At 37.2% G+C, this 27,311-nt stretch overlaps 3 protein-coding genes and 1 non-coding gene across 4 annotated transcripts; all 4 read left to right on the top strand.

Annotated features, from left to right (window-relative positions):
- The first annotated feature begins 1,510 nt into the window (after positions 1–1,510).
- On the top strand, positions 1,511–3,206 carry LOC125474699 (probable CCR4-associated factor 1 homolog 7). Its single transcript, XM_048578678.1, has 2 exons — positions 1,511–1,798; positions 1,935–3,206. Exon 2 carries the CDS (start codon positions 2,155–2,157, stop codon positions 2,974–2,976), a length of 822 nt encoding a protein of 273 aa, XP_048434635.1. The 5' UTR covers positions 1,511–1,798; positions 1,935–2,154; the 3' UTR covers positions 2,977–3,206.
- A 2,442-nt stretch (positions 3,207–5,648) lies between these two features.
- On the top strand, positions 5,649–8,962 carry LOC103953776 (cytochrome b561, DM13 and DOMON domain-containing protein At5g54830). Its single transcript, XM_009365575.3, has one exon. It carries the CDS (start codon positions 5,780–5,782, stop codon positions 8,498–8,500), a length of 2,721 nt encoding a protein of 906 aa, XP_009363850.2. The 5' UTR covers positions 5,649–5,779; the 3' UTR covers positions 8,501–8,962.
- A 544-nt stretch (positions 8,963–9,506) lies between these two features.
- TRNAF-GAA lies at positions 9,507–9,579 on the top strand. The gene has a single exon. It is a non-coding gene; the product is annotated as a tRNA-Phe (tRNA).
- Positions 9,580–11,399: 1,820 nt separating this feature from the next.
- On the top strand, positions 11,400–26,648 carry LOC103953785 (CHD3-type chromatin-remodeling factor PICKLE). Its single transcript, XM_009365594.3, has 31 exons — positions 11,400–11,555; positions 13,431–13,580; positions 14,358–14,495; positions 14,591–14,745; positions 15,013–15,174; positions 15,577–15,821; positions 15,920–16,015; positions 16,106–16,242; positions 16,318–16,530; positions 16,614–16,721; positions 17,012–17,062; positions 17,153–17,252; positions 17,494–17,636; positions 17,717–17,820; positions 18,088–18,226; positions 18,334–18,503; positions 18,591–18,657; positions 18,730–18,852; positions 19,746–19,855; positions 19,947–20,028; positions 21,215–21,412; positions 22,157–22,313; positions 22,437–22,542; positions 22,852–22,923; positions 23,750–23,811; positions 23,912–23,988; positions 24,554–24,684; positions 25,150–25,525; positions 25,717–25,843; positions 25,955–26,028; positions 26,140–26,648. Exons 2-31 carry the CDS (start codon positions 13,434–13,436, stop codon positions 26,494–26,496), a joined length of 4,227 nt encoding a protein of 1,408 aa, XP_009363869.2. The 5' UTR covers positions 11,400–11,555; positions 13,431–13,433; the 3' UTR covers positions 26,497–26,648.
- Positions 26,649–27,311: the final 663 nt, after the last annotated feature.

The following is a 27,311-nucleotide window of genomic DNA, read 5'->3' as shown; positions in this document are numbered from 1 at the left end:
TACTTTTTAAGAAATTTGGAAGCAATTTTACAATTTATTGAGCAACATATATATATATATATATATATATATATATTTAGTTGAATATTTAAACTGAGCACTAAAAAATTAAGTGAAAGACATAGTTGTGAGGCCCATAACATTGTCAAATGGGTTATACACTCAAGAATCCCAACGGAAAGTCTTACCTTAATTTTCAAAACTTCACAGTGACGGCGAATGTGAAAATAAATCAATTGAATGGTGATTTACGTAAGAATTTGCAAAACCAACTAAAAGCCATGGGTGTTAATCCATGTTTTTTGTAAAAAATGCACATTTTTATTTTCTAAATATCTTACAGTGAGCATTAAGGAAATTTTTATAATATATTTGAAAGCGAATCTATGATTTATGAAAATAGTTTCTTAGTCAATATGATTTAAAATTTTAAGTATTTGATTATAGATTTTTTTTTTTTAAATTTACACTTTTTCAATTACTTACATGTAAATAAACGCATAGAAAAATTAAGAACTAAAAAATTCCTTTACACATATTTTAATAAACGCACAAAACTCAGTAATTAAAATGTTTTCAATTCGTCACTTAGTACTACAGTCTAGTGAAATTCCTCTTAATTTGTAAGTGAAATGTCTAAGGTTTAATTCTCGCCAAAGACGAATTTGAACCACATTATTGTTAGCCTATTATGAGACTAAGCCCACCTTCTCTTCATTAATGTAGATAATATCGTTTGTTAAAAAAAAAAAACAATTCATATTATATGTAAAGTTAACATCGCCTTAATATTCCATCATATATATTAATTAACAAAGTGGTAAAATAATGAAAAGGTTACAAGTTGTGGCTTGTACATTATTGGGTTGGCTCCATGGACCCACGTTAGGATGAGCTTCATCGGGTGCCTGTCTTTCAACCTGATCATACTGTCCAGTTTAGGACATCTTTAACAAAAACCCAAAGAACAAAACCCCAAAATTAGTTTTGCAGTTTACACACACAACTTTCATTAGGATTTGAGTCATTTCGTTGTCGCCGTAGTAAAATTTGGCGGTCCAAAATACATTGGTTGAAGATGAATGAGATAGGACTTAACGAGTTGACCGCAGACTCCGTCATTTCCGGCGGCCGGTGGCCTATCAAGTTTGATTGATTACATGACAGACAAGTTTTTGTGTGAGGCCACCTTCGTGGTGGGTCAAGAATGTTTTGTACAATAATATACGTGATATAATATGAGTGAATTATTAACGTCAAATTATGATTTTTTTTGTTGTTGAAATTATTAGGGTGAGGAGAAAAATTTGAAACTATTATAATAATTTTAGAAGAGTGAGAGTTTCAAACTCGTGACGCAAGTATAAAAACTCAACACTTTATCCACTAATATATTAAACATGTGGTATAAATACATGACAAGATTTGTGCTACAAATAATTGTATTTTAAATAGTAATATGATTATGGGCCCTATAATATTGCCTTCATATGTCTTGTTTCCAAAGTAAAGGATTTAATTGACATAAGGTAATTATTGAGAGTCGAAACGACAGCGTTGGCGACCGTCATCCATTCCTTGGCGACGTCACTTTCTCCTTCCGGCTCTCTCCTTACGCACAGTCGTTAAGAACCCACCTAGTAAAGCTCTCCAAACCACGTTCTTTCCCCCCTTCTCTCTCCTCCCTCTCTCTCTCCTCTCCCGCTCCGTTGACCTAGAACCTCTGCCGGAGAGCACCGAATAACTCTCTCCAAGTCCCAGATCCGTTCGCCTCCAGTCCCAATTTTCCAAGTCAAAGGTCAGATCTTTAACCCCCAGTCGCACTTTCTTCCCCAATCGATTTTGTTTCTAGGGTTCTTACTCGTACTGTTATCTGCAGTTAAATACTGTTAGTTCGTCGTCGTTTGATGGTTTTCTTGTTGTTTTTGTTTCAGATCTGAGTCGAATCGCAGAGTCCCGACTCGCTGTCGTTTTGGGAATTCAAAATCCAGAAGATCCAGTTCAGGTTCTGGGGTTTTTGATTGATTTGCTAATTATTTATTGCATCCTGTTGGGGGTTTTGGTTTTCGGGGGTTCTCGAACGCTTTGGTCACTGTTTATAGATCTGGGTTTACTAGTATTTGTCCTTCTGTTGCTCGATTTGGTAAATTGGAAATGTCGCTTTTACCGAAAGGGGATTCGATTCAAATCCGAGAGGTGTGGGACGATAATCTCGATGAAGAGTTTGCTCTAATACGTGATATTGTTTTGAAGTATCCGTATGTGGCTATGGACACTGAGTTCCCGGGCGTGGTTCTTCGCCCGGTGGGGGCTTTTAAGAACATTAATGAGTTTCACTACAAGACTCTGAAGGACAATGTTGATATGTTGAAATTGATTCAGTTGGGTCTCACTTTCTCTGATGAGAACGGGAACCTTCCCACTTTGGGGACCGAGAACCATTACATTTGGCAATTTAACTTTCGCGAGTTCAATGTGAGCGAAGACATATTTGCAAGCGATTCGATTGACTTGTTGCGCCAGTGTGGGATTGATTTTAAGAAGAACAATGAGAAGGGGATTGATGTGAATCGGTTTGGTGAGGCTTTGATGTCTTCAGGGCTTGTATTGAGCGACAATGTGCATTGGGTTACTTTCCATAGTGGATACGACTTCGGATACTTGCTTAAGTTATTGACTTGTCGGAGTTTGCCTGAGAACCAAATGGAGTTTTTTAATCTGATCAAGATTTACTTCCCGGTGTTGTATGATATCAAGCATCTGATGAAGTTCTGCAACAGCCTTCACGGTGGGTTAAACAAGCTTGCAGAACTGTTGGAAGTGGAAAGAGTTGGTGTGTGCCATCAAGCAGGCTCCGACAGTTTGCTTACAGCGTGTACCTTTAGGAAGTTGAGGGATACCTTCTTCAGTGGCTCAGCGGAGAAGTATTCCGGTGTGCTGTATGGTCTTGGCGTTGAGAATGGACAGAGTAACTAATTGAAAGAAAGTAATTGTCGAAAGATTGATGAACATTTGTAGACTATTTAAGTGTGAGAGATGTGTAGTTCTCGCTGTACACCGTTCGCAAAAGAATTGTTGTTTTAGTTTTAACTTTTCCTCTTTGCTTTGTTGTAACTGGAAACCTTAACTGGTTCTCTGTAGCTTTGAGTTTCTTGTATATTATTGAAGTCAGTGTTTCAATAAAAGATTATGAAATTTCCCTTCAATGTGTTTTCCTCCTCAGAGCTCTATCTCGGGACCAGATTGTTGAATTCTTGTTCTTGTTATTTTTTAACTAATCATCACTGGTTTTGCATCTCCTTCGACGGCAGGCAGGAACGGGATTAAACCGGCAGAAGCAGCACAGCAGCCTGCAGGGTATCAGTTTTGTAAAGGAATAATCTCGAACATCAACTCTCGTCGTCATTTTATTTCCTGGTTTTATGTACTATGATCTAAGTAATTTGCAGAGTGCTGATTTGGTTCATATGTTGAATTTGATTTGAAAATTCTCGACTGTGAGAGACTCAAAAGTTGAAATTTCTCAGAAGTGTTGGTGCGTTTTCCAGATGACATATTTCCATTCCTACAATTTCGGTGCAAAATCCGGTTCACATAAGAAATTGAGAATACAAATTTGATTTGGGTCTCTCTAGTCTTAAGCTGGGCGGGTGGCGTTGACGATGATAAAAGATGGGCTGCATTATTTTAACATCATGCCGAAGGCTTAGAAATTGGCATCTTAACTTCCTGCAACTTGATATTTCTTTGTTTTTAATAATACTAGACGTATCACATTTTATCGAAATATTCTTAAATCCAGTACTATATCTAATGCTAGTCATATCGCATTTTATTGAGAAATTCTGAAGTACGACAAGATCCTCAAATGCATGTTCAAACCAATTTTCAGCTATGACACAACCATCGACATAATTAATTTGGTTCCAATTTGTTGGAAATTAGTTTTTCCATTTTCGTAGTATTTCATTGAGCATAACAAACAAATATATGGGTGCCAATTAGTTAGATTGCTCCAGTGATTAATATATTAATCTGGAATGAATTTGCACAAACAAGCAATATCTAAAACCTTTACACGACTATCACAAGCACAAGTGCACCAACACAAGTTTGTCACAAGAACAGTAGATGCAACAAACTTATATATGTGCACACATCAATCATCACTGATGAGGAGGCCACACAAAGTCATCGTTAGAGAACGAGATCACACATAATTACTTGAAGACGATACCATATCAAACTATCGCTCAAAAGCGATGCCACATCAAGTCGTTGCTCAAAAGCCAAACCACATCAACCGCTAACTCAGCACAAACAAAATCATCAGTCGCTAGTCTTGAATTTAGTTCCGTACACTTTTTTTAAATTGTCACAAAAAATTATCTCCTTAATTAAATTTGGTGCCACTGTAGGTTGAATACATGTAGGAAACAGATGAATTCGGATCCTCTTTGTGATGATTCCGAGGAACTATGAATTATATCGGTTCATTGTACATTATACGGTCAGAAATTATTTTAAATATTTTTATTTAAAAATAAACACAAATAGTACCAAATAAATTGTATATCGTGTGGTCAGAAATTATTTAAATATTTTTATTTAAAAATAAACACAAATAGTACTAAATAAAAACTAACTATATACAATGAACGGATACAATTCATAAATTCTCGTGATACTCACTAATAAGATCCAGAGAGGATCCTCTTGGGAACCAGATAACCACCTAACATTACCATAAAATACGCAAAAGAAGAAAAACACCCTGGCTGTACCCTATTTTCTGCTGCTTGTTTTTGGGTCCAAAAAAGAAAAAAGAAATAAAAAATGACTTACTTGAAATTTTGCAATCGAATTCAAAATATGGCTGCGCCATGTGATGTATTTTTTAAGAGTAGTAAGATCAAAATTTTATATTAAAATTTTAAGTTAAATGATATGGTTGTGTATCATTAGGTATTAATTAAATATCCATTAACATGCTTGTTTGTTTTATTAGTAATACATTATTTGGTTTATAAATATGATATTTCTTAATCGATACTTCTATCTTTTTTTAATGTAAATAATATTGTTTGTTAAAAAAAATTAATGTTATTATATACACTTGGAAATGACAATGACATAAAATCACACAAACGAGAGATTTTCCAAAAACACGGTGCATATACATTATATATTCATGTACAAATAAAAAAACACTTAAAAATAAAATCTTCCTATACTTGTATAACTTTCTATACGTTCCTGACACAATAAAAAATATCTCCACACAAATATACGTGGGCCTCAATTATTACATGCTAGCATCTTGAAGAAATAAAATGACTCAAAAATTAAGTTTTACGAGTGAAGTCAAAATCAAAATAGAGTTTCGGGTCATAGAAAAAATAAGCCTAATAAATAACCAAAAAAAAAAAAAAAAAATCACTAAATCAAAATTGTTTCTTCCCCAAAATCCAAAAAATTCCAATCGAGCAACGTGGCGGACCGCTTTTTCAAAAAGGTACGCGCACGTCGATCTGGGCCTCCTCTTCCTTCTCAGTCACCCCGCTTTCCTCGCTCTCTCTACTCCCAATTCCCAAACAGCACAGCACAGCTCATCGACGACGAGCATCACCACCGTCCGCCACCAGGTGATTTTATCATCCCCTTCGCTCACTCACTATCTTTAATTTTCTGAATTCGCATTACACATTAGAACCAGTGATTCGGATCGAAACCCACGAACCCATCAAAGATCCGATCAGATCCGGATCTCGCACCGCTCATGCCTCGCAAACCCAATTTCCTAGGGTTTCTCTCCGTCCTCCTCCTCCTCCTCGCATTCAGCCATGCCGATCCGGGTTGCCCCAAGACCAGCCCCCTCGTCAACTCTGAATCCGAATTCAAAATGCTCCAGCATCAGCTCCGCGGCTCGATTCAGATAATCGATGATTGCTCCTTCAAGGTCTCCGATTTCGACATGCTCCCTGGCTCCGACGTTCACTGGTGGGGCGCTGCCGCTCCCGATTTCACTAACCTTACCGCCGGCTTCGTCGTCTCCGATCAGAAGCTCAACGAGACGTACAAAAGCGCCAGCTTTATCGTGCGCTTGAGGGAAAATGTCACCTGGGAACGGATCCAGGTCCTCGCCGTGTGGGACGTCCCCACCGCTTCCGACTTCGGGCACGTAATTCTCGGGGATTTCAGAAACGCGTCGTCCGAATCGGCTCCTTCTCCGTCGCCGTCGAGTGGAACCAATTCAGGGAACGGAAAGGATCGGGTTCGGGTTCATACCGAGCCGACGATGCTGGAGAATTGCAAGGTTTTGTCGAAGAATTATAGGGTTCGATGGACGTTGAGTGCTGAGGAGAATACGATCGATATCGGATTGGAGGCCGCCACAGGGACCATGAATTACATGGCTTTCGGCTGGGCCAACCCGAATTCAACTTCCGAGCTCATGCTCGGAGCTGATGTCGCTGTCGCCGGGTTTAAAGAGGACCGCATGCCGTTTGCTAACGATTTCTACATCACAAAGTACAGTGAGTGTACGTTGTCCAAGGATGGCGAGGTGAAAGGGGTTTGCCCCGATACCAGATACGAAGGGTCCGGCCCGAATGGCAGAGAGGTGAACAATACCAAATTGGTTTACGGGCAGAGGAGGGACGCCGTGTCGTTTATTAGGTACCAGAGGCCGTTGGTTTCCGACGACAAGAAGTACGATTTGGCGGTGAATTATACGGAGAAGATGACGGTCATTTGGGCATTAGGGCCGATTAGGCCACCGGATCTTCTTCAGCCTTACTATCTTCCCCAGAACCATGGTGGACCGAAGAGTGTGGTTTTTGGGCATTTGGTGCTGAATGTTTCTGAAAATGTGAATGACTGTTTGGGTCCTTTAGATGCAGATGAAAAGGAGGATCAGCATCTCATTATCGCTGATGCCAAGGCCTCGCTAGTTGTTACTTCCAGCCCGGCGTTAAATTATCCAGACCCGCCAAACCCTTCAAAAGTTTTGTACATTAACAAGAAAGAGGCTCCGGTGTTGAGAGTGGAAAGAGGGGTGCCCGTCAAGTTCTCGATACAAGCAGGGCATGATGTTGCGATGTACATTACTTCCGACCCGCTTGGTGGGAATGCTACACTAAGGAATACTACCGAGACTATTTATGCAGGAGGCCCTGAAGCTCAAGGAGTTCAAGCAAGTCCTAAGGAATTGGTTTGGGCGCCGGATAGGAATACCCCGGACCAAGTATATTATCATTCTCTTTACGAGCAGAAAATGGGTTGGAAAGTGCAGGTGGTTGATGGGGGTCTGCCTGATATGTTTAACAACAGTGCTGTTTTGGATGATCAGCAAGTTACCTTGTTCTGGACATTGTCAGAACACTCAATATCTATTGCTGTTCGTGGTGAGAAGAAGAGCGGTTTTTTAGCAATAGGGTTTGGCAGAGGAATGGTGAACAGCTATTCCTATGTGGGTTGGATTGATAATATTGGTAAAGGGCGGGTAAACACTTACTGGATTGATGGAAAGGATGCTTCGAGTATACATCCAACAACTGAGAATTTGACTCATGTGAGGTGCAAGTCAGAAAATGGCATCATTACATTCGAGTTCACTCGTCCTTTGAAACCGTCATGTGGTAAGAGTGATAAACCGGAGTGTAAAAACAGAATAGATCCCACTACTCCACTTAAAGTTGTTTGGGCAATGGGTGCTACGTGGACCGATGAGAATCTAAGTGAACAAAATATGCATTTCGTTACAAGCAGTAGGCCTATTAGGGTGATGCTTATACGTGGTTCAGCAGAGGCGGAGCAGGATTTACAGCCGGTATTAGCTGTACATGGATTTATGATGTTTCTCGCTTGGGGTATCTTGCTTCCCGGTGGAATACTGTCGGCTAGATACTTGAAACATGTTAAGGGTGACGGTTGGTTCAAGATTCATGTTTACTTGCAGTGCTCAGGTTTGGCAATCATCCTACTTGCCGTTCTTTTTGCTGTTGCTGAGCTTCGGGGTTTCTTTGTCAGCTCATTACATGTTAAGTTTGGGATGGCTGCATTACTTTTGGTCTGTGTACAACCGGTGAATGCATACCTAAGGCCCAAAAGACCAGGTCATGGAGAGGAGGTTTCCTCTAAAAGGATTCTCTGGGAGTACTTTCATGTGATCAGTGGGAGATGCGCCCTTGTTGTAGGAATTGCAGCACTTTTCAGCGGAATGAAGCATTTAGGAGATAGATATGACGGTGAAAATGTTCACGGACTTAATTGGGCATTGATAATTTGGTTCTTGATGGGTGCATTGATGGTAATGTATCTGGAATACCGTGAAAAACAACAGAGGAGGGATAGGAGTTTTGGAAGAAGCAATTGGGTGCTGGGGAACCTTGAGGAAGATGACTCTGTTGATCTGTTGAGTCCGAACGGAATACACTCAGAGAAAGAATCGCAATCGTCAGGAAGAATGGAAGTCCAGTTAGAGCCTCTGAACAGATAGATAGGTAGATAGTGTTAGTCTTTATAATGAATTTCTGCTTTTCACCAGTTTTGGGAGTTTTCTCGCATCATATGGGGAATCGAAGGCCTGTTTTTGCGCAGATAATCTTAATCAGCTCCAAGCATTCATCCTGAAGAGACTATTTACCCCATGGAATGCAGTTTGTATACTTGATACGTAAACACCTTGGAAAGTTATATCATGACTGTCATTTTATTCTGCTGCCGCCTTCTTATCAAACCAAGAGCAGGGTCGGGTTGCGGCGTCGGACAGTAGCTTAGGACTTCTAGTGTAGATTTGTGGTAGTATTTTTTATGCTTTTGAAAGAACAAAGAAGAGTTGCTTTAGGAAAAAATGGAAGTGGTATATTTTTTTTTCCTTGTAAAGTGTCGTTCAACTAGTGTTTTTCACTTACTTTTTAAGTTGTACAATTCCAACATACATCAGATGTTTTTCATATTATGCTGTTTCCTCCGTCTTACTTCTTAGTTTGTTTCATTTGCTGGACATGATTCGTTTTGGTTGCATGGGATTGGAATTTTTTGCACTGAAACTGACCAAAACGAAACCTAACGGATTCCACCCCGAGTTGAAATTTGAAGTGCATCTTTGGCAGATTTTGGAGACATTTTATTTGAAGGATGAGCACCAAGCCAATTTAATTCAATGTTTGCATTGGGTTGGAGTCGACCCTGGTCTAAAGGTGGTTCCGTCCTTACCAGTTACACTACACAAAACTGGAACTATGAACTGATCTAAATTCAAAAATGAGTTGGAGTCGACCTTGGTCAAAAGGTGGTTCCACTCTTACCTGAAGTTGAACTATGACTTATCTAAATTCAAAATTGGGTTGGAGTGGAACCAGGTCTAAAGGTGGTTCCGCTCTTACCAGTTATGTTACAGGAAATCGAACCATGAACTTATCTAAACCAAACAAGTGTTTGTCTTCTCATCGTCCTTTGGAGAACAATGAAATAAGTAACTTCTAAGGTGTAAGATCACACTTGCGGGGATAGCTCAGTTGGGAGAGCGTCAGACTGAAGATCTGAAGGTCAGGTGTTCGATCCACCTTCACCGCATAATTCCGTTTTTTCATCTTTTTTAATTCCACTTTATATTCACGTGGGGCCTTGCTTGCTTATTTTAGTCAGACATCTTCATATGGGCTTCTACGTTTGGACCTGGGCTTTCAACCTTTTTAGATTTTAATTTCTTAATTACTTATTTTAGTCAATTTCGAATATTAATTTTCTATTTATCTCATAGAAGAAAATAGAAAGTATATATTATAAATGCGTCCCAATTTACCAAATTCATGTACTTTTGTCCTAATTGGAATTTAAATAAAAATCTGACCATTTACAGGAAATAAAAAGAAAAGAAATTTTATTTTACTATAACGGTTATATGCATTGAACGCTTGTTTACAATTTGAATTATTTGTTACAAAAACAGTATTTCAAATTGGTCATGAAATAAAAGTAGAAAAAGAGTAAGTGCGTCCCCTTTTTTCATATTTTCCCAATTAAATACGTTTCAGGTTTGTGAATGCACTGCGTGAAATCCACTTGTCAAAATGAATAACCAAATCTTAACTAGATTTGTGAGCATTGCGGAATCCCGGTTGTCCTTCGTGTCTCAACATGTAACGCCTCTGCATCGGATGGGCAATTCGAAGATAAATACAAACAATTTAAGGACATTTGCGAGATGGTCCTTTAAGCTTTAAGTAATTTGCATGTGTCCACAATGTTTCAGCTTTTGTTACCAAGGGGTCGTACTTTACTTTTTCTCTGTCATTTTTGTACTTGTTTTATTTGGGCTGTGAGTTAAATTCCCATGACCAAGTTCTTTCTTGGATGTGAAGTCTAATGTTCTATTACTCACCACATTTACATAGATTCTTCAAATTTTGTTGACAATGATACATTGATTTCACCAATTAGAAAGTAACGATTTAACTTTCCAGTTGGATAAGCAAACTTGATAACGACATGATATCGGTGTAACACTACTTAGTTGTCAAATCATTTCAAATAATTGTTAACTTCTAACCTCAACTTAGATGTGTCAAATGTGCTTTGTTGAGATATTTTTTGAAAACGGTCATCACTGACATGAGCTTTATTCGTTCAATACGTGTCAATTGTGTTTTGTCGATGCCACTAGTATCATGTTTGATACAAACTGTATCTAAATCACGTGTTTTTGAAAGTGAAACATTAATGAGTGATTGTTGCATCCTATAATATCTATTATTTGGAAATCAACGCCGTCATACTGAAAAGGTAAAGTTAATGATATAAACAACATAGCGCTTCGCTTAAATAGAACATACAAAATTATCTTATGATTCCCTGATCATTAACTTGTATACTATCACGTAACAACTGCAACATTCATTACTAAAATAAGATAAAACCGCATTAACTCTTTTCATTTTTCAATTCAATCAGATATATTGGTTTGTACGTACACCATTTGGCGCTCAAATTGCAACAAAACCTATAATACTTCATGACCAAGAAATTAAACAATAAGAAAACCTAGCTACAATCATTAACAAAGAGAGAACTACACTTGCAATATAATTACAAAATACACCCTCTAATGGTGTTGAAAATACATTTACTATGATTATAATGAAACAATAATCCACGTCCCCGAGCTTCAACCAAATTATATTCAAGTCCCCGAAATAAAACAAATTTCGAAACCTCGCCCATAATATGTAACGTGAAAAGACCTTACGATCCTTCGACAACCTTAATATTTCCATGCAACCCAAAATTAGAGCTTTATAAAGTCCCCCCAAGGTAAACAGAGTTTCCACGCCGAAAATCCTCTACAGTGTCCGAGGGGTAAGAAAATCATTTCCCATCTTTCTCTCCCTCTCTACTCACCGCTGCTTTTCTTTTTTATTTTCCATTTATTTTTTATTTTATTGTATTTCGTTTCATCTTTCTCTAACCCGCTCCAAACTCGGGCGTTTTGGATTCAGGGGGCTTCCGGCACACCTTCGAAATAATTGGTCCCCCAGATCCACTGAGCTCCGGTAACGCCCTCTCTTCTCTTAACACATTTTAATTACGCTAATATATTCTTAATTAAACACTCACATATCACTTCACTAAGTGCAAAGAGATGGTTTGTGAATTTTACTGAATTTTGATGTCCAAGAAACCCTTCAAAGAATTTTGAGCTTTCTAGGGTTCTTTTTCTGTTTTTGCTAAGAGGGTTTTGTGTGTGTTTTCACTTTGCGTTCATCAATCAGACACCAATCAGTTAACTAAGTTGTAACTAAGAAATGGTGGGAAAATTCTGATTTTTTCTGTTCAGGAAACCCTTCAGATGTGTTGTAATTTCAGGATTCTAGGGTTGTTTTGCTGTTTTTACCAACAGGTTTTGTGCTTTTCGTAGTGGGTTTAGCTTAAACATATAACTTCACTGGGTGACCAGAATTGGTGGGAAAATTTTAATTTTTCTGCACAAGAAACCCTTCAGATGAGTTGTGAATTTTACCCTGTTAGGGTTGGTTTGCTGTTTTTACAAATGGCTTTTTTGTTTTTATCTTTGTCGAAAACACATCACTCCACTGAGTGACCGAGAAGTGGTGGGAAATTCTAATTATTCTTTGCACTAGGAACCCTTCAAATGGGTTGTAAATTTTGGTCTTTTAGGGTTCTCTTTTTTATTTTTTTATTTTTTATTTATCTGTTTGTCTAATGTGATTTAAATTTTGTTTTAAATATATCACTCCACTAAGTGACCAAGAAGTGGTCATGAGGAATTTTGAATTTTTTCTGTCCAAGAAACCCTCATGTGGTTTGTGAATTTGGACTTGTAGGGTTGTTTGCTGTTTTGACACACGGAGGGTTTTTTTTCATTAAATTGCTTTCTCAATGAGAATCTCATGTGTGCATTTTCAGTACTTGGCCTTTCGGTATCACTTTATATGTCGTACTGCTGTTTGGTGTATTCAATTCATTGTGGAGTTGGTTACTTGAAGTTTCAGCTTTTAAGTTTTATTTCTTGCATGAGTTTCTTTATTCTTGGGTAATCCACCTGACGTGTTGTGAACTATGTAATGTTGATAATGCAAAATGGTTTTTATGTTGGTTCGTATAAGAAAATTGACAGTTTTCATAAATGAGGAATTCTTACGAGTTTGTTCCTAGCATATATGGATTGCTTGAACGTTCTTGATTCCTTGATTATGATGTTCTATGCATGTGGATGTGCTTGTGCATGTGCGTGAGTGTGTAGTTGTATGTATTTTTGTACAATCCATCTAAGTATACACGTGCACTTGCACTTTTTCTTTCATCATTTATGGCTTACCATTAAATGATCCCATTATTGTTGCAAAGAACTGCTTCTGTATTGTAGGTAGGCGGGTTGGGGTAATTTCTTTATTGTAGGATTACAAGGATTTTTCTTTCCCTTCCATTTAGGTCTTGTATTTAATTTGTTTTCTGTATAACGTTTCATTTGTTCGGTTTATGGAATTATTATATTAACATTTTGGTTAAAGATAATGGCATCTTGCTAAATTTAGTTGATCATTTTAGCAATACTAAGTAATTATTTCTGCTAATTCAGATTGTGCTTGCATAATCATGTTTGCATTGCATATGATGCACAATGTCATTTGAAACTTTTCAGGCGTATGAACCTCACAAAAAAAATGTTAACGAGTAGAGATTTCAAGAGTGGAAAATATTGTTAGATAGATGGGTTTCCCTGTGTTATAAAGAAATATTTCTAATTAATTCTAAACAGAAGACTACTGTGTTTAATATGTAGATATCACAGTGGTTGGACCATTTAAGGTAGAATTACTTAAATTAGTTGGTAAGAACTTCTTTCCCAGTTTCTCATGTATGATCCAGTTGCTGACTCAGTTTATCTCCCCATTCCCTTCTTGCAGAATATGAGTAGCTTGGTGGAGAGGCTTCGCGTTAGGTCAGACCGAAGACCAATTTACAATATTGATGAGTCAGATGATGAGGCTGATTTTGTGACTGGAAAACGTGGGGCAGCTCCAGAAAAGTTTGAAAAGATTATTAGGAGTGACGCGGTTTGTCACTCACTTATTTTTATCATTCATCATTATGCATGACGCAGTTTGAAAGGAATCTTAGGAGTGACGCTGTTTGTTTCGACTAATTTTTATTATACTTTCTCCTGTTTCCTATGGTTTCTCACTCACTTCTTTTTATCATTCATCATTATGCATGATGCTGAATAGAAAATTACAAAAAATAACTGGAGTAATTATGCATCAAGAGTCCCATATTCACACAGATATTTCAGCATTCGTTTTCTTAAAATACATTTTACCAATGAATTAATGAAGGATTTTCTGGGAAAATAAAAGAACTGACGTTTTTAGTCAGTAGTGCTATGTTCTGGATTTTTGAATGCTCTAGAAAACAGAAACTCGGTATTTGGATAATGTCTCAGAGTGTTCGCACTTCACTAATAGCATTCTTGACACCCAAAATGGAAAAAAGATTTAGAAGAAACTTATCATCCTAAATGAACTCCGTATTGTTTCTTTGCCGTTCTTGAAAGAAAAATTCTCTCTATTACTGCACAACATCGACTGGGTAGAGCAAAATTCTTATATTATGTGTGAAATATAATTTGTTCATAACATTGCAGTCCTTGCTTGATGAATTTTGAACTTAATATCATAGGAAAATGATGGAAGTTATACTTTGGAGATTTGAAATGAAATATTACTTTCTGATATGTTATTATAGTTTTCTATCTCATGCTTGCTTTCCATTTAAATTTTTTTATAGAAAATCCTTGGCTTACATTTTTTTTTTTGGGGGTGGGGGACAAATAGAAAGAGAATTCATGTCAAGCCTGTGGTGGAACTGGGAATCTTCTGGGCTGTGAAACATGTAGTTATGCTTACCATTCTAAGTGTTTACTTCCACCACTGAGATCACCTCCCCCTGGCAACTGGAGATGCCCTGAATGTGTATGGTTTCTTTCTAAAGTCAGTTTTGTAAATAAACTAGTTACAGATTGTAGGGTTTGGTGATAGCTGAGATTTTTTTTCTTATTTTTTTGCAGGTAAGCCCATTAAATGATATTGATAAGATTTTGGACTCTGAAATGCGCCCTACTGTAGCTGGTGATAGTGATGCCTCAACGCTGGGCTCGAAGCAAATTTTTGTAAAACAGTATCTTGTGAAGTGGAAGGGACTATCCTATTTGCATTGTACATGGTAATGGTTTCAGCTTATTATGTTTATCTGTACCAGCTAAATCTGTTTGTTTGAACTCCTGTTAGGCATAACGGGTTACAGTAGAGTTGTTCGACTCTGGAAACCTGCCCTAGTACTTTCTAGTTGTACTTATTTAGCAAGTTGTATCACCTTTTTAGCAGTAAACTTCATTTACTTAACTTTTTTGATATTTTGTCAATTTGAGAGTTTCAGTTTACTACATCTTCATCATCCCTGTTTACCAGTACTACATGTATTTTTGTTCAGGGTTCCAGAGAAGGAGTTCGTGAAAGCTTTCAAAGCCCATCCACGTTTGAAGACAAAAGTAAATAATTTCCATCGTCAAATGGAATCAAGTAATAACTCTGAGGATGATTTTGTTGCTATTCGACCTGAATGGACTACTGTTGATCGAATTCTGGCCTGCAGGTATACCCATTTTAAACTTCCCTTGTAATTACTTAGTACCATATGATTTGTGTTTTGTATTTTTTTCTTGAAATACAAAAAAAAAAGAAAAAAAATTATATGGTACTACTGTTGATTGAATATGGTGTGTAATCTTTAGTCTATCTGAAATTTGAATTTATATAAGAAGGTTTTAAAAATGCAAAACAAAAATCATATGGTACTGCTGTTGATCGAATTTGGTGTGTAATCTTTAGTCTATCTGAAATTTGAATTTATATAAGAAGGTTTTAAGATAGAACCTCAAGCGTGCTACGTTAAGTATAAGATGAATCACTGTTTAAACAGAAAACTGCAAGCTTCAGTTAATATATGTCATTGAGTTTCTAATGAGTCTGTGGTAATACTTGTTGAATGCTTCAGGGAATACGATGAGAAAGAATATTTAGTAAAGTGGAAAGAACTTCCCTATGATGAGTGCTATTGGGAATCTGAATCGGACATAGCTGCGTTTCAGCCGGAAATAGGGAGATTCAACAGAATTCAGTCTAGGTCTCATAAAGTTTTGTCTAGTAAGCAAAAGAGCAGTCTTAGAGATGCCATGGAATCAAAAAATAAGCAGAAAGAGTTTCAACAGTATGAAGGCAGTCCTGATTTTCTTTCTGGAGGTACATTATTTTCTCTGATATGTTATTTCTGCAGTCTGGCATGCATGTCTCTTCCTGTGTTATTTAGTTTGATCATTTAATTTTTTGTGCAATTAAAGGCACTCTACATCCTTATCAGCTTGAAGGGTTGAACTTCTTACGTTTCTCCTGGTCCAAACAAACACATGTTATACTTGCAGATGAGATGGGACTTGGTCAGTACTTTGCTTATCCTTGAAATTTTATTTCCTTTTCTTCTAGATAGCTGGACTTTACCAACAGTTCGAATTTTTCTGTGGTTGTAGGCAAAACTATACAGAGTATTGCTTTTTTAGCATCACTTTTTGAAGAGAAAGTCTCTCCACATCTAGTTGTGGCTCCACTTTCGACCTTGAGAAATTGGGAACGGGAATTTGCAACATGGGCACCTCAAATGAATGTGGTATGTAAATTAAATACCTGTCTTCTTTATCTTTATTTGTAAGTGTGGTTCTGATTAGAAATTCACTTAGTTCAGGTTATGTATGTTGGCTCTTCCCAAGCGCGTGCTGTCATACGGGAATATGAATTTTACTTCCCCAAAAATCACAAGAAGATGAAGAAAAAGAAATCTGGTCAAATTGTTAGCGAAAGCAAGCAAGATAGGATCAAATTTGATGTTCTCTTGACATCTTACGAGATGATCAACTTAGACTCAACATCACTGAAACCGATAAAGTGGGAGTGCATGGTAACATTCACTGGCTCAAATCAATGTACACATTATTGGTCCTCAATGTCTGATATCTGCCTAATGCTGACCTCCATATGCAGATTGTTGACGAAGGTCATCGTCTGAAAAATAAGGATTCAAAATTATTCTCATCATTACAGCAGTATTCGACTAATCATCGTGTGCTTCTGACCGGAACTCCCCTCCAGGTTTGTTATGAGATTGTTTTGTGTTACATCTATCCTTGCAAAATTGACCCATTTTAGTTGTGTTTTACAGTTCCCTCCCTGTGATATCTGATTTAATTTTTTTGTCGGTTTTATGTTGCTCTCGTTTGTTATGGGTCCCCGGATATCGCAAATAATAGTCAAGTTGTCTTTTTTATTGGTTTATAGCGTTCTTGTCCCTTATGGGACTTTGGGTATCACAAATAATATTCAAATTGTCTTTTTTGTCTGTCATCAACTTATCATTTTGCTGACATGTGATAAAATTTCAGAACAATCTGGATGAGCTCTTTATGCTTATGCATTTCCTTGATGCTGGGAAGGTTAGTACCATATCAACTTTAAGGTATTGAATCTAGCTAGTTGAAAACAAACTTGTCTTATTATTTGAGTTGACGCGTAAATACTTGCAGTTCGGAAGTTTGGAAGAGTTCCAGGAAGAGTTTAAGGATATAAATCAAGAGGAACAAATTTCTCGGCTTCATAGAATGTTGGCTCCCCATCTTCTAAGAAGTATAAATCTTAAATTCTTTTAAGTTTTGGATTATTAATACCATTTAAATATCTCTTAGAGGCGTATTACATTACGCTTGCATTGCTATTTATTCTTGTTTTTGCTTGTGTGTTTGTTTTATCCAGATGATTAATTCATTAAGGATAATTTGGATTTTACTGTGAGTTTTTCTTTTAGTTTGCATTGACCATTATAAATTGAAAAGTTAGGTGAATTGTGTGCAATTGGTAATTGGTGCAGGAGTGAAAAAGGATGTGATGAAGGAACTACCTCCTAAAAAGGAACTGATATTACGTGTTGATTTAAGCAGCAAACAGAAAGAGTATTACAAAGCAATTCTGACCCGTAACTACCAGATACTAACTCGTCGAGGTGGTGCGCAGGTAAGACTAAGTTCCCAGTGAAATTAATTATTATTATTTTCCTTCTATTCCAGCTTGACAATAATTTGGTTTTATACCAGATATCTCTTATCAATGTGGTTATGGAATTGCGCAAGCTTTGTTGTCATCCGTTTATGTTAGAGGGAGTTGAACCAGTCATCGCAGATCCAAATGAAGCTTTTAAGTAATACTATTTCTTTCTTGTTTGTCGATATCATCTTTAATGCTGTCTATTTGGGTTACTGGTTTCTTGTATAGCATTGGTGACTCATTTGGGTGCTTAAGTTCATAAGGCCGGGATATATTATTTTTGCCTTGTGCTTGTGTTAAAAAAGATTCTGCATTTTCTTGATCTATACCCTTTAAAGTAAGCTATAAACCTATAAACCTGAGGTATTGTTCTTTGAGTTTCCGAGATAGCTGATTCTACTTTTCTTCTACTATTTGACAGACAGCTGTTGGAAACTTCTGGGAAATTGCAATTGTTAGACAAAATGATGGTGAAACTAAAGGAGCAAGGGCATAGAGTTCTCATATATTCACAGTTTCAGCACATGCTTGATTTGCTAGAAGACTATTGTACTTTCAAAGTATTCAATCGTTGCTATTTTGTTGTTTGTCGACATTCTTTGATGTTGAACTCTAGTTTGCAGAATGAAACAGTTGATATTGTAAAATTGTCAATTTTTTTGGTCAGAAATGGCAGTACGAACGGATAGATGGAAAAGTTGGTGGAGCTGAGAGACAAATAAGAATAGATCGATTTAATGCCAAAAGCTCTTCCAGATTTTGTTTTTTGCTATCTACTCGAGCTGGGGGCTTAGGAATAAACCTTGCAACTGCAGACACAGTGATCATATATGATAGGTACATTGGTTCTTAGTTTACATTCGTGCAATAATTAATATGTAGTGTCATGGAACTTTCTTCAAGAAATTTGCTTTTGGTCTGCAGTGATTGGAATCCACATGCTGATCTACAAGCTATGGCAAGAGCTCATCGACTTGGACAAACTAACAAGGTTGAAAATAATTCTTCATTGATATCTTTTGGTTACCGTCTCTTAAACTGCATAGTGGTTTTGGGGTTGCAGGTAATGATTTATAGGCTAGTGACCCGAGGAAGCATTGAAGAACGGATGATGGAAATGACAAAGAAGAAAATGGTATTGGAGCATTTGGTTGTTGGAAGGTTAAAGAAACAAGAGATTAACCAGGTATGCAAATGTCCAAGACATTTGGGTCATTGTTAGTCTAGTGGCCGACTAAATTTAGTTTTCATGCTTAATTTATATGTTTTTTTTTTTCTGCATGCAAAGAAAACAAAATGTGTAGTTGGGTGATTATGAAATTAGGATTTTTTAAGCTAAAAAAGCTCAAGGATATTTGCAGGGAACAACTTTGAATCTTGAAAACTTGTCTCTTGGGGTTGAATGAGAGAAACAGGCTGAACTAGCAAACAGAGTGAAATGGGTTTCATAACCATGGATCATTGCATCTTTACACATATTATTTGCAATTTTGTATCCTGGATAAATCTGGTGGAAGAGATGCTTTGTGGTTAGAATGTAGGAAGCAAATACACATTGCATGTGATTGACAACACAAGGACCAAGTTGAAAGTCTGAAAAAAAAAAAAATCGTAGGAAATTTATGAAATTTCAGTTTGGTTCCTGTGTTTTCAATTTGCATATTATTTAGTTTGTTAACCATTTTGGTCCTTTCTGTCTAATTTGGGCATTGATGTCCGCACATAGCACACACAGAGGACATGAAAGCAGACCGAGATTGTTCTGGGATAAAGTTAAAACACAAGGACCAAATTGGTGACAAAAAAAAAAGTATGAGCAAACGCAGGGATCAAAATGTTACTTAACCAAAAAATAGGCCGTCATACTTATTTGAAAGGAAAAGTGAAGCATTTATGTGTAACGTTTTGTCAATTGAATGAACTTTTTGATGTTTGTCACTTTTCTTATGGAGCTGTGCTTTTTAGAGTTTCTTTAATAGAAGTTGAATGTAAGTTCAGATAACTGCACTTAGAGGTGTAACGACACTATGTACCTTGAAAATGTAATCAAAGTTTCAACTGATTTGGAATTTATGTTAGGAAGAGTTAGATGACATCATAAGGTATGGATCGAAGGAGTTATTTGCTGACGAAAATGATGAAGCAGGAAAATCCCGTCAAATTCATTATGATGACGCTGCAATAGATAGGTAAATTTATAGCTCACTTTGTTTCAGTGAAATGACGGCATTTCAGTATATGTTCTCAAAATTCTTGTTTGTTCTGTTTCTTTGCTGGTAGACTACTGGATCGTGATCAAGCTGGGGATGATGAGGCTTTGTTGGATGATGAAGATGAAGATGGATTTTTAAAGGCCTTCAAGGTTATATTCTACTTCTACAACATACATAGTAATGGTCCTTATGGTTATATTTCAAATGCATATGATGCTGGTGGTGCCTTACACAAGGCTTAATTGCTTCACCACCATACTTGATATTGTTGTTTGGTAGTTACAGTTTTATAAATTTTAAATTTTTATTGATGCCCTGGGCCTTTGTTCTGTTGGCAACATGTGGGTCGTAGCACACAGGCATTTGACTATGTTAGAAATGCTGCAACGTTTTAAGCATGGTAGTCTATTGGGTACCAATTGTTTTTACTTTGATGTAGTGCTCACTTGTTTCGGATGAGCTTCGACTAGTGCACGATAGCACAATAACACTAAAGTAATTTAGGGAGTTGGACATATTTTGTAGCACACACTTGCTGATTGATTCTATATGGTTGTATTTTAGAGTTGTCACATTTAGGTTGATTTTAACAAGGCAAAATGTTTGTATAATTTTTGTAGTTCTAATTTTAACCTTGCCTAGGGATGTTTCTAAATTCCTTTACAAATCATTTGTGCATGGATATTGGTTATGGATTATTGAAATCACAAACTTAGTGGTTGATTGGAATGATTCAGTTGTTGGAACAATTGGAACCAAGGATAAAGGTTCTCTTATTTTGTAACACTCCCTCTCTTTTAAATTGTCTTTGTTCTTTAACTTATTTCTTTGTTGCATCACATGAATTGCTATCCTTGTAGCCCCGTAATTACATTAACTTGATAAATCTTGTTAATTAAACACCTGCTTAAATATGAAGACACATGAAATGTAAGAGATTAAATTCAATTTTGTTTTGGAGAATTTATGACCCCAAAATTTTTTTATTCATATATTTCAGAGACCAAGGGAAATTAAGAGTTTACTTTATATATCCCTTTTTCCTCTTTCTCCTCATTGAATAATACCTTCTTCAGAAAGGGGGTTCAAGCACCAGTGGTGCAGCCTTGCTGGTGTGATATTCATCTTTATATTATTGAAGTCAAAGTCTATGTTTGCGGAACCTGTAACTTAGGTTGGGATTTTATTTCCATCCGGTCTTATCATGCAGGGTCACAATTTCTAGTACTAGGCAGTCTTGCTCCACATGATCTACTACTGTCTCATCTCATGTTTCTGACTTGTGATTCATGGGGATATTTTGTAAGGAAATTAAACTAGCATCATGTGTTGTAGGTTGCAAATTTTGAATATATTGATGAAGCAGAGACTGTAGCAGAGGAGGAACCACAAAAGGCTGCCATGGACAGTCGACCTATTGCGAGCAGTTCTGAAAGAACAAATTACTGGGAAGAGTTACTAAAAGACAAATATGAAGTGCATAAAGTTGAAGAATTTAATGCTTTGGGAAAAGGAAAGCGAAGTCGTAAGCAGGTATGGCACTAAAATTGCGCTAGCATAATTTTATCATTTACCCCTTTGATCAATGAATTGATGCCTTACCATCCCCCATGACAGGCAGAGCCTTATTATTTGGTTAGGACTCGTTTGTTATACTGTACAAGTGGTTTTACACAACTTCCGTTTTACCTTAAAAACAATTTAAAAGGGCGATTGGATGATTAAAAAAAAAAACCTGGATTGGCAAAGTGATCAGACGCCCTTATAGATCCATTATATCACCCTTAAAAGACCCATCATTATTTTGAGATTGGTTAGTTCAGCACTAGGATATCGTAGAATCATTCGAATAGCTAATTTCCCAATTAAAAAAAAAAGATAAGAGACAAACGATAAAGTAAACCCACCAACCACTTACCATGCTATTCAAGAGCGAAAAATATTCGTTCAAGTATTTATTCCCCCCACCCTCTCTCTCCCTCTCTCTCCCTCCCTCTCTCTCTCTCTCTCTCTCTTTTCTCCCCTCCCCCCTCCATTTACGGGTTTAGCCCAGAAAGATGCGGATGAAGTCGTTGGCTTTCAGATCTAAGGTATGGTTGAATGTGCATGCGTCTTGTGGCCATGTTCTTTGAAGACTGGAGGAATTTTATCTTGTGTGTTAACTTTTTAGGAAAAAAAATCCAAAATTCTTAATTTGGTTTGTATGGGATGAAACCGTGTTATTAGAGATCTATTGATGATGCCATTAGACATCTTGAGCTTTTGGAAAATTTTCAGATGGTATCTGTTGATGATGACGATCTTGCTGGTTTGGAAGATGTGAGTTCTGACGGCGAGGATGATAACTATGAAGCTGAAGTGATGGATGGTGAAACATCATCCTCCGGAACTGCTTCTGGGGGGAAGAGGCCGCCTAACAGAAAGAGAAGTCGTGGTATGTTTCCAGTACTGTATCAATAAGTTGATAACAAATTAACAACTAGTTGCTATCTCTTGGTTATCAAACTGACACTTTGAAATGACACTTTTGAAATGAATTATTTAATTTATTTTGCAGTGGAAAGCACAGAGCCCCCTCCCTTGATGGAAGGAGAAGGAAGATCATTCAAAGTTTTGGGTTTCAATCAAAGTCAGAGAGCACTGTTTGTACAAATAATGATGAGGTAGTTTCTTAAAATTTGTAGTTTTCTTGTCCAGCAGTTATTATTATGTTGGCCCATTAAAGCTCGAACAAATATGTGCTACAGCATGTGTATGTACATAGATGCGCATGCCTGGTGAAAGTGGGTGTTTCTACATTTCAAATTGTGTTTTGTGTAACTCTATTCTGACAAGGATGTCTGGAATGTATTGCATATTTGGGGTTAGGGGTTTATGTTCTTGTGAGTGTGCTTCTACATGTTAAATTGTCTTGTATGTGTCTTTGAGTAGGGCGTTTTCTTTTTGGTGACAAGATTCTCTGGAATGTGCAGGTTCGGAGTTGGGGATTATGACTGGAAAGAATTTACAGCACGCATGAAGAAGACATTTGAAGAAATAGATAGGTAATGTCTCCATATTTGCATCCGTTTTGATTTTTGAGTTAATTCCTTAATCTGGTATTGTCTTTATCTTCTTTCCTTCTTTGTCCACATGCTTTTCAGGATTGTTAGATTATTGACATGCTGTTTTTAGAGTCCATTGATTCAGTTGAATTATATATTTTTGTAGATGTCAGGGGTGACAATGTGATGCACCTGTTTTTATTAATTTTTTAATTTAGTTAATTTGGGAAGCAGTATTTTTAAAATATTTGAAACACATTAATGAAATATAGTGCGAATTAGGGATAAGTACTAGGCGTTTGGATGTAATCCATATTTGTGTAGCTAGAATGTTGTACAGATTTCTGTTCTCTCAGTAGCACTAAAAGTTGATATGCCATTAAAAACTCAAAAGACTACATAAGTTGATAAAATGAGATGTCATCTTGATCATTATTTATAAGGTAATGGTGTAAATGGATGCTTGATCTTTCAAGGTTGTCAACATATATACCTGAGGTGTCATATTCATCACAACTTATCACAAGCATTGTCAAATTATCATAGAGACAGGCCAAAGGGCCCACTTCCAACGACACCTATATTGTCCCCAACTTATTAATTACCACCTGCACAGTCCAACAGGTGTGGGGTTTTATCAAAAGGCCTTGGTATTAGTTGGAGTTGGGTTAGAACATTTAAAACTCTTCTTTTCTCAGAGAGACGGCCGATGTGGGATTTCAACAAGTATATTCCAAATGACTTTCATGCTTGCTTGAATAGTTGTGTGTATTGTGTTGTGCATATATGCGAAGAATTTATTTGTGTTCTGTATTTTTCATTTCAGATATGCTAAACTATTCTTGGAGCACATAGCTGAAGGAGACAATGACTCTCCAACCTTTGCAGGTGATAAATTGTTGCAACTCATGTCATTTCATCTTCCCTCTATGTTCGATGTCCTCATTTTCTAGTCTTAATGTATTACTGTTACTTATCTTGGTTGTAGATGGTGTTCCTAAAGACGGGCTCAGAATAGGAGACGTACTTGTTAGGCTTGCCACTCTGATGCTGGTGAAGAAAAGGGTAAGCTTGTTGGTTCAATTGATGATTATGATCATACTATTCAGATTTATCTGAAAATAAGTATTTTAAGAAAAAAAAAAAACTAATTGGTATTGGGACATATCCTAACCAAGTGAGTAATGTAGGTTGTCAGTTGAGTTTTTACTGTGTATTATTTTGTCGGAAGTGTTGAAGGTGATGCAATTGTTTGGATCTCCTCAAATGAAGGGTTGTCTAGATTTATTTAGTTTGTCATCTATTTTTGATATACTTGTTAGAATTCTTAAGTATGACTATAATATGCAGTCTGGCATGTTATGTTGCCAGACTATTATTAAGACCAGGAATAAGGCAATATGCCCTGCTCATGAGGGACAACATAACCTGACAAACTGTTGGTAGGAAAGCATCACTCAGTTAAGTATTACTTGCAAATCGAATATTTTAATAAAAAGTAATATCACAAAAACATGTTGAAGGGTGGGGAAAGCCACACAGACGGGATATAATAGGTGGATTCGGAATAAAAGTAACATCCTTTCTTCTGATTTGATTTTTTTTTTTTTTTTTTCTGTTGCAATGATAGGTGGAAGCAGCATTAAGAAATCCAGGTGCTCCACTTTTTTCAGAGGATACCTTCTTGTTCCACCCTGGACTGAAGGGTGGAAAGTATTGGAAGGAGGAACATGATTTGACATTGTTGCGTGCTGTAATTAAGTATGCATTTACTGCTTGATATTTACAATTATTCACTGCTTTTACGTAATTATTTAATGCATCTGCTGTTAATGATTATTCTTTGCTTGTCGGACTGATGAGGAACATTACATATCATGAATCGTATCCTCATAGATGTGTATATACATGGCTTCATCTGTGTCTGTGTTAGCAGTGCTGTTGTTGATAATCAAGTAAAGCGTGCTTGCATTAATTTGCGTTGATACTTCTTAAGATAGCCAGAAAGGCAATACATTCACTCGACCAGGAATATCCCTCTCTAGAAATTATTGAATTAGGGTTTGCTGTTCTTTTGGAGTGTCTCCTGGTCCTGCATCTTTCACTAGAAGTTGAGCATTGTCATTCATGCTGAACCGATTTTAGTTTTCTTAAGAGTATAATAGTACATGCTGAGTGATCCTTATGTTAATTTTCCACTTACTGTTTGCTTATTTCGATCTTAAGGCATGGATATGGAAGATGGCAAGCTATTGTTGATGACAAGGACCTGAGGCTTCAAGAAGTTATCTGTCAAGAGTTGAATCTTCCCTTTATAAATCTACCCTTCCATGGACAAGTTAATACACAAGCACAAAATGGTGAGAAAACAACTAATGGAGAAGGACCTAACATCCATGCGAGTGAAAATGGTAGCGGAAGTGATATAGGAGCTAATGTTGCCCAGGGAAACAGTCATGGCGCTAACCAACCGCTGTTGTATCAAAACACTTCTGTGTTATATCAATATAGAGATATGCAGAGAAGGCAGGTAGAATATATAAAGAAAAGAGTGCTTCTTTTGGAGAAAGGGAATGTTTCAGAGTACATTGCAGAAGAATATGTAAGTTATGTGTTTTGATATCTCATGGCACCTGCATATTGCACCAACTGTTCATTTCTGTTGGAGCTTAATGAAACATTTAAGTGCCTTGTAATCTTATTATCCTTGTTAGTAGTCATTCATGAAAGTAGGCATGGTTCTTTGTGGACAAGTTCGTTGCAGTGTGATCTGGTTGTTGATTGTTTTCCCAGGGTGAAGCAACTGTGGTTGGAAGTGAAGAACTCGAGAGTGAACCCAACGCTACAATATTGCCAAGCCCTCATTCTGTTGAAACTAATGGTCACATGGCTGATCAGTTGCCTAGAATAGTAGACATCAGTAAGTTTATTTCCGTTTCTTGAAGCTCTGATTGCCAGAACAATAACGGTAATCTGTCTACTCCTTTTTTTTGGCTTCTGTTGATTAGCTTGGTGATGTTTAAAATTGCAGCTCCTGAAGAAGTTGCTGCTGCAGCTTGTGACAACGATCCAGATCGGTTGAAATTGCCTCGCCTGTATAATGAGGTACATTATATTTGTTGTTGAGTACAATCTTGGTTTCAGTATAAGGATTTGATAATCAATTCGTTTTCGTTTTTTTTTTTTTTTTTTCCCTCTTCCCTATGTTGTTGGTAGATGTGCAAGCTCGTGGACCGAAATGCCCATACTTCATGTCCGACTGCCTTAGGAACCATTTGTGAAGAGATAAACATGACTCTCTCTTCTGCACCCCATAATCCTCCACCGGCATCTCACATACTGAATCTGGGTAAGCAATCAGAAGCTGAGTCAAGTAGCAGTGGTCTCCTGAAACCACCATCTCCTCAAAGTGACGGAAACCATGCTGTCGTGGCGGACACTGCAGAAGCCAAAGCTACAATTATGGAGCTAGACCCTGAACCCATGGACGGGATGATTTGTGATGATGTGGGAAAGCAAGAACAGGAGGAGGTTGATTCTAAAGGAAAGGGGGTCGTTGTATTGGATGATTGATCGGAGTGATGTTACTTTCTAGGCTGCGTGTCTTAATTTATACCATTTTATTTTCCTTTTTTTTCGTGTTTATCGTCGCGTCTATAAACCTCAAAATAACTGGAAAAAAAGCTGGACCTTCTTTTGATCATTTATAAGATACATTTCCCTTATCAGGAAGTTCACAAGTTGAGTTGATGGTTGACCGTAGTTTTTGGGGCATGACATGCTTCTACCGCATAATGCCTCTGGGTCGGGCCTTGAGTTGTTTTTCCCATCCGGGCCGACCCAATCTCCATTCTTTAAATCATTCAGGCCCGGACCGGCCCAACTAACTTTTTTTTCTTTTGTACTTTGTTTATTTCGTTTTTAAGCCTCCTTTGAAATCTTCCAGTTCACTGGATGCTCATTCAGATGGGGAAACGATTTTCACTTGGTTTCTCTTTGCACGTCCTCTCTCGTTTCTAGCTACATGATCGAACAAATCATGAGTGATTGACATGCTAGTCATGCAGAGGAACCTAGTGGGGCTAGGGATGCGACTCAGTGCCATACCCATACCTTTGATCCAACCAAGTTGCTTCAGAAATTTTGCATTTCCCATCAAACAATCCACTTCTCTGGACATCTAACGTAGTTTCAGTTGTATTCCCAAATGCACTTCGGGAAAATAGCATTCTCTGTCGATCGAATGAGTACAAATTATTTGTACCTCATAGCTCAAAATTTCAACTCTCTAGTGGTTGTCTAAGCAGGAAACCTAAATCTCTCTATGAACCCACCTAAACCATGATATCCTCCTAACTTATGCTACAAATTAAATACGAATTAGTGTG

Source organism: the organism of the source record quoted next, unplaced genomic scaffold, assembly GCF_019419815.1.
Source record: "Pyrus x bretschneideri cultivar Hongxiangsu unplaced genomic scaffold, Pyrus_bretschneideri_v1 Contig1, whole genome shotgun sequence".
NCBI lineage: Eukaryota > Viridiplantae > Streptophyta > Magnoliopsida > Rosales > Rosaceae > Pyrus > Pyrus x bretschneideri.
This window is presented reverse-complemented; position numbering and strand designations above follow the sequence as displayed.

Coding starts and splice junctions, on each gene's coding strand:
- LOC103953785 (XM_009365594.3), top strand. CDS start 13,434: ATGAGTAGCTTGGTGGAGAGGCTTCGCGTTAGGTCAGACCGAAGACCA. Junction 13,581..14,357: donor AGATTATTAGGAGTGACGCG/GTTTGTCACTCA, acceptor GGGGACAAATAG/AAAGAGAATTCATGTCAAGC. Junction 23,989..24,553: donor TGATGCTGGTGAAGAAAAGG/GTAAGCTTGTTG, acceptor TTGCAATGATAG/GTGGAAGCAGCATTAAGAAA.
- LOC125474699 (XM_048578678.1), top strand. CDS start 2,155: ATGTCGCTTTTACCGAAAGGGGATTCGATTCAAATCCGAGAGGTGTGG.
- LOC103953776 (XM_009365575.3), top strand. CDS start 5,780: ATGCCTCGCAAACCCAATTTCCTAGGGTTTCTCTCCGTCCTCCTCCTC.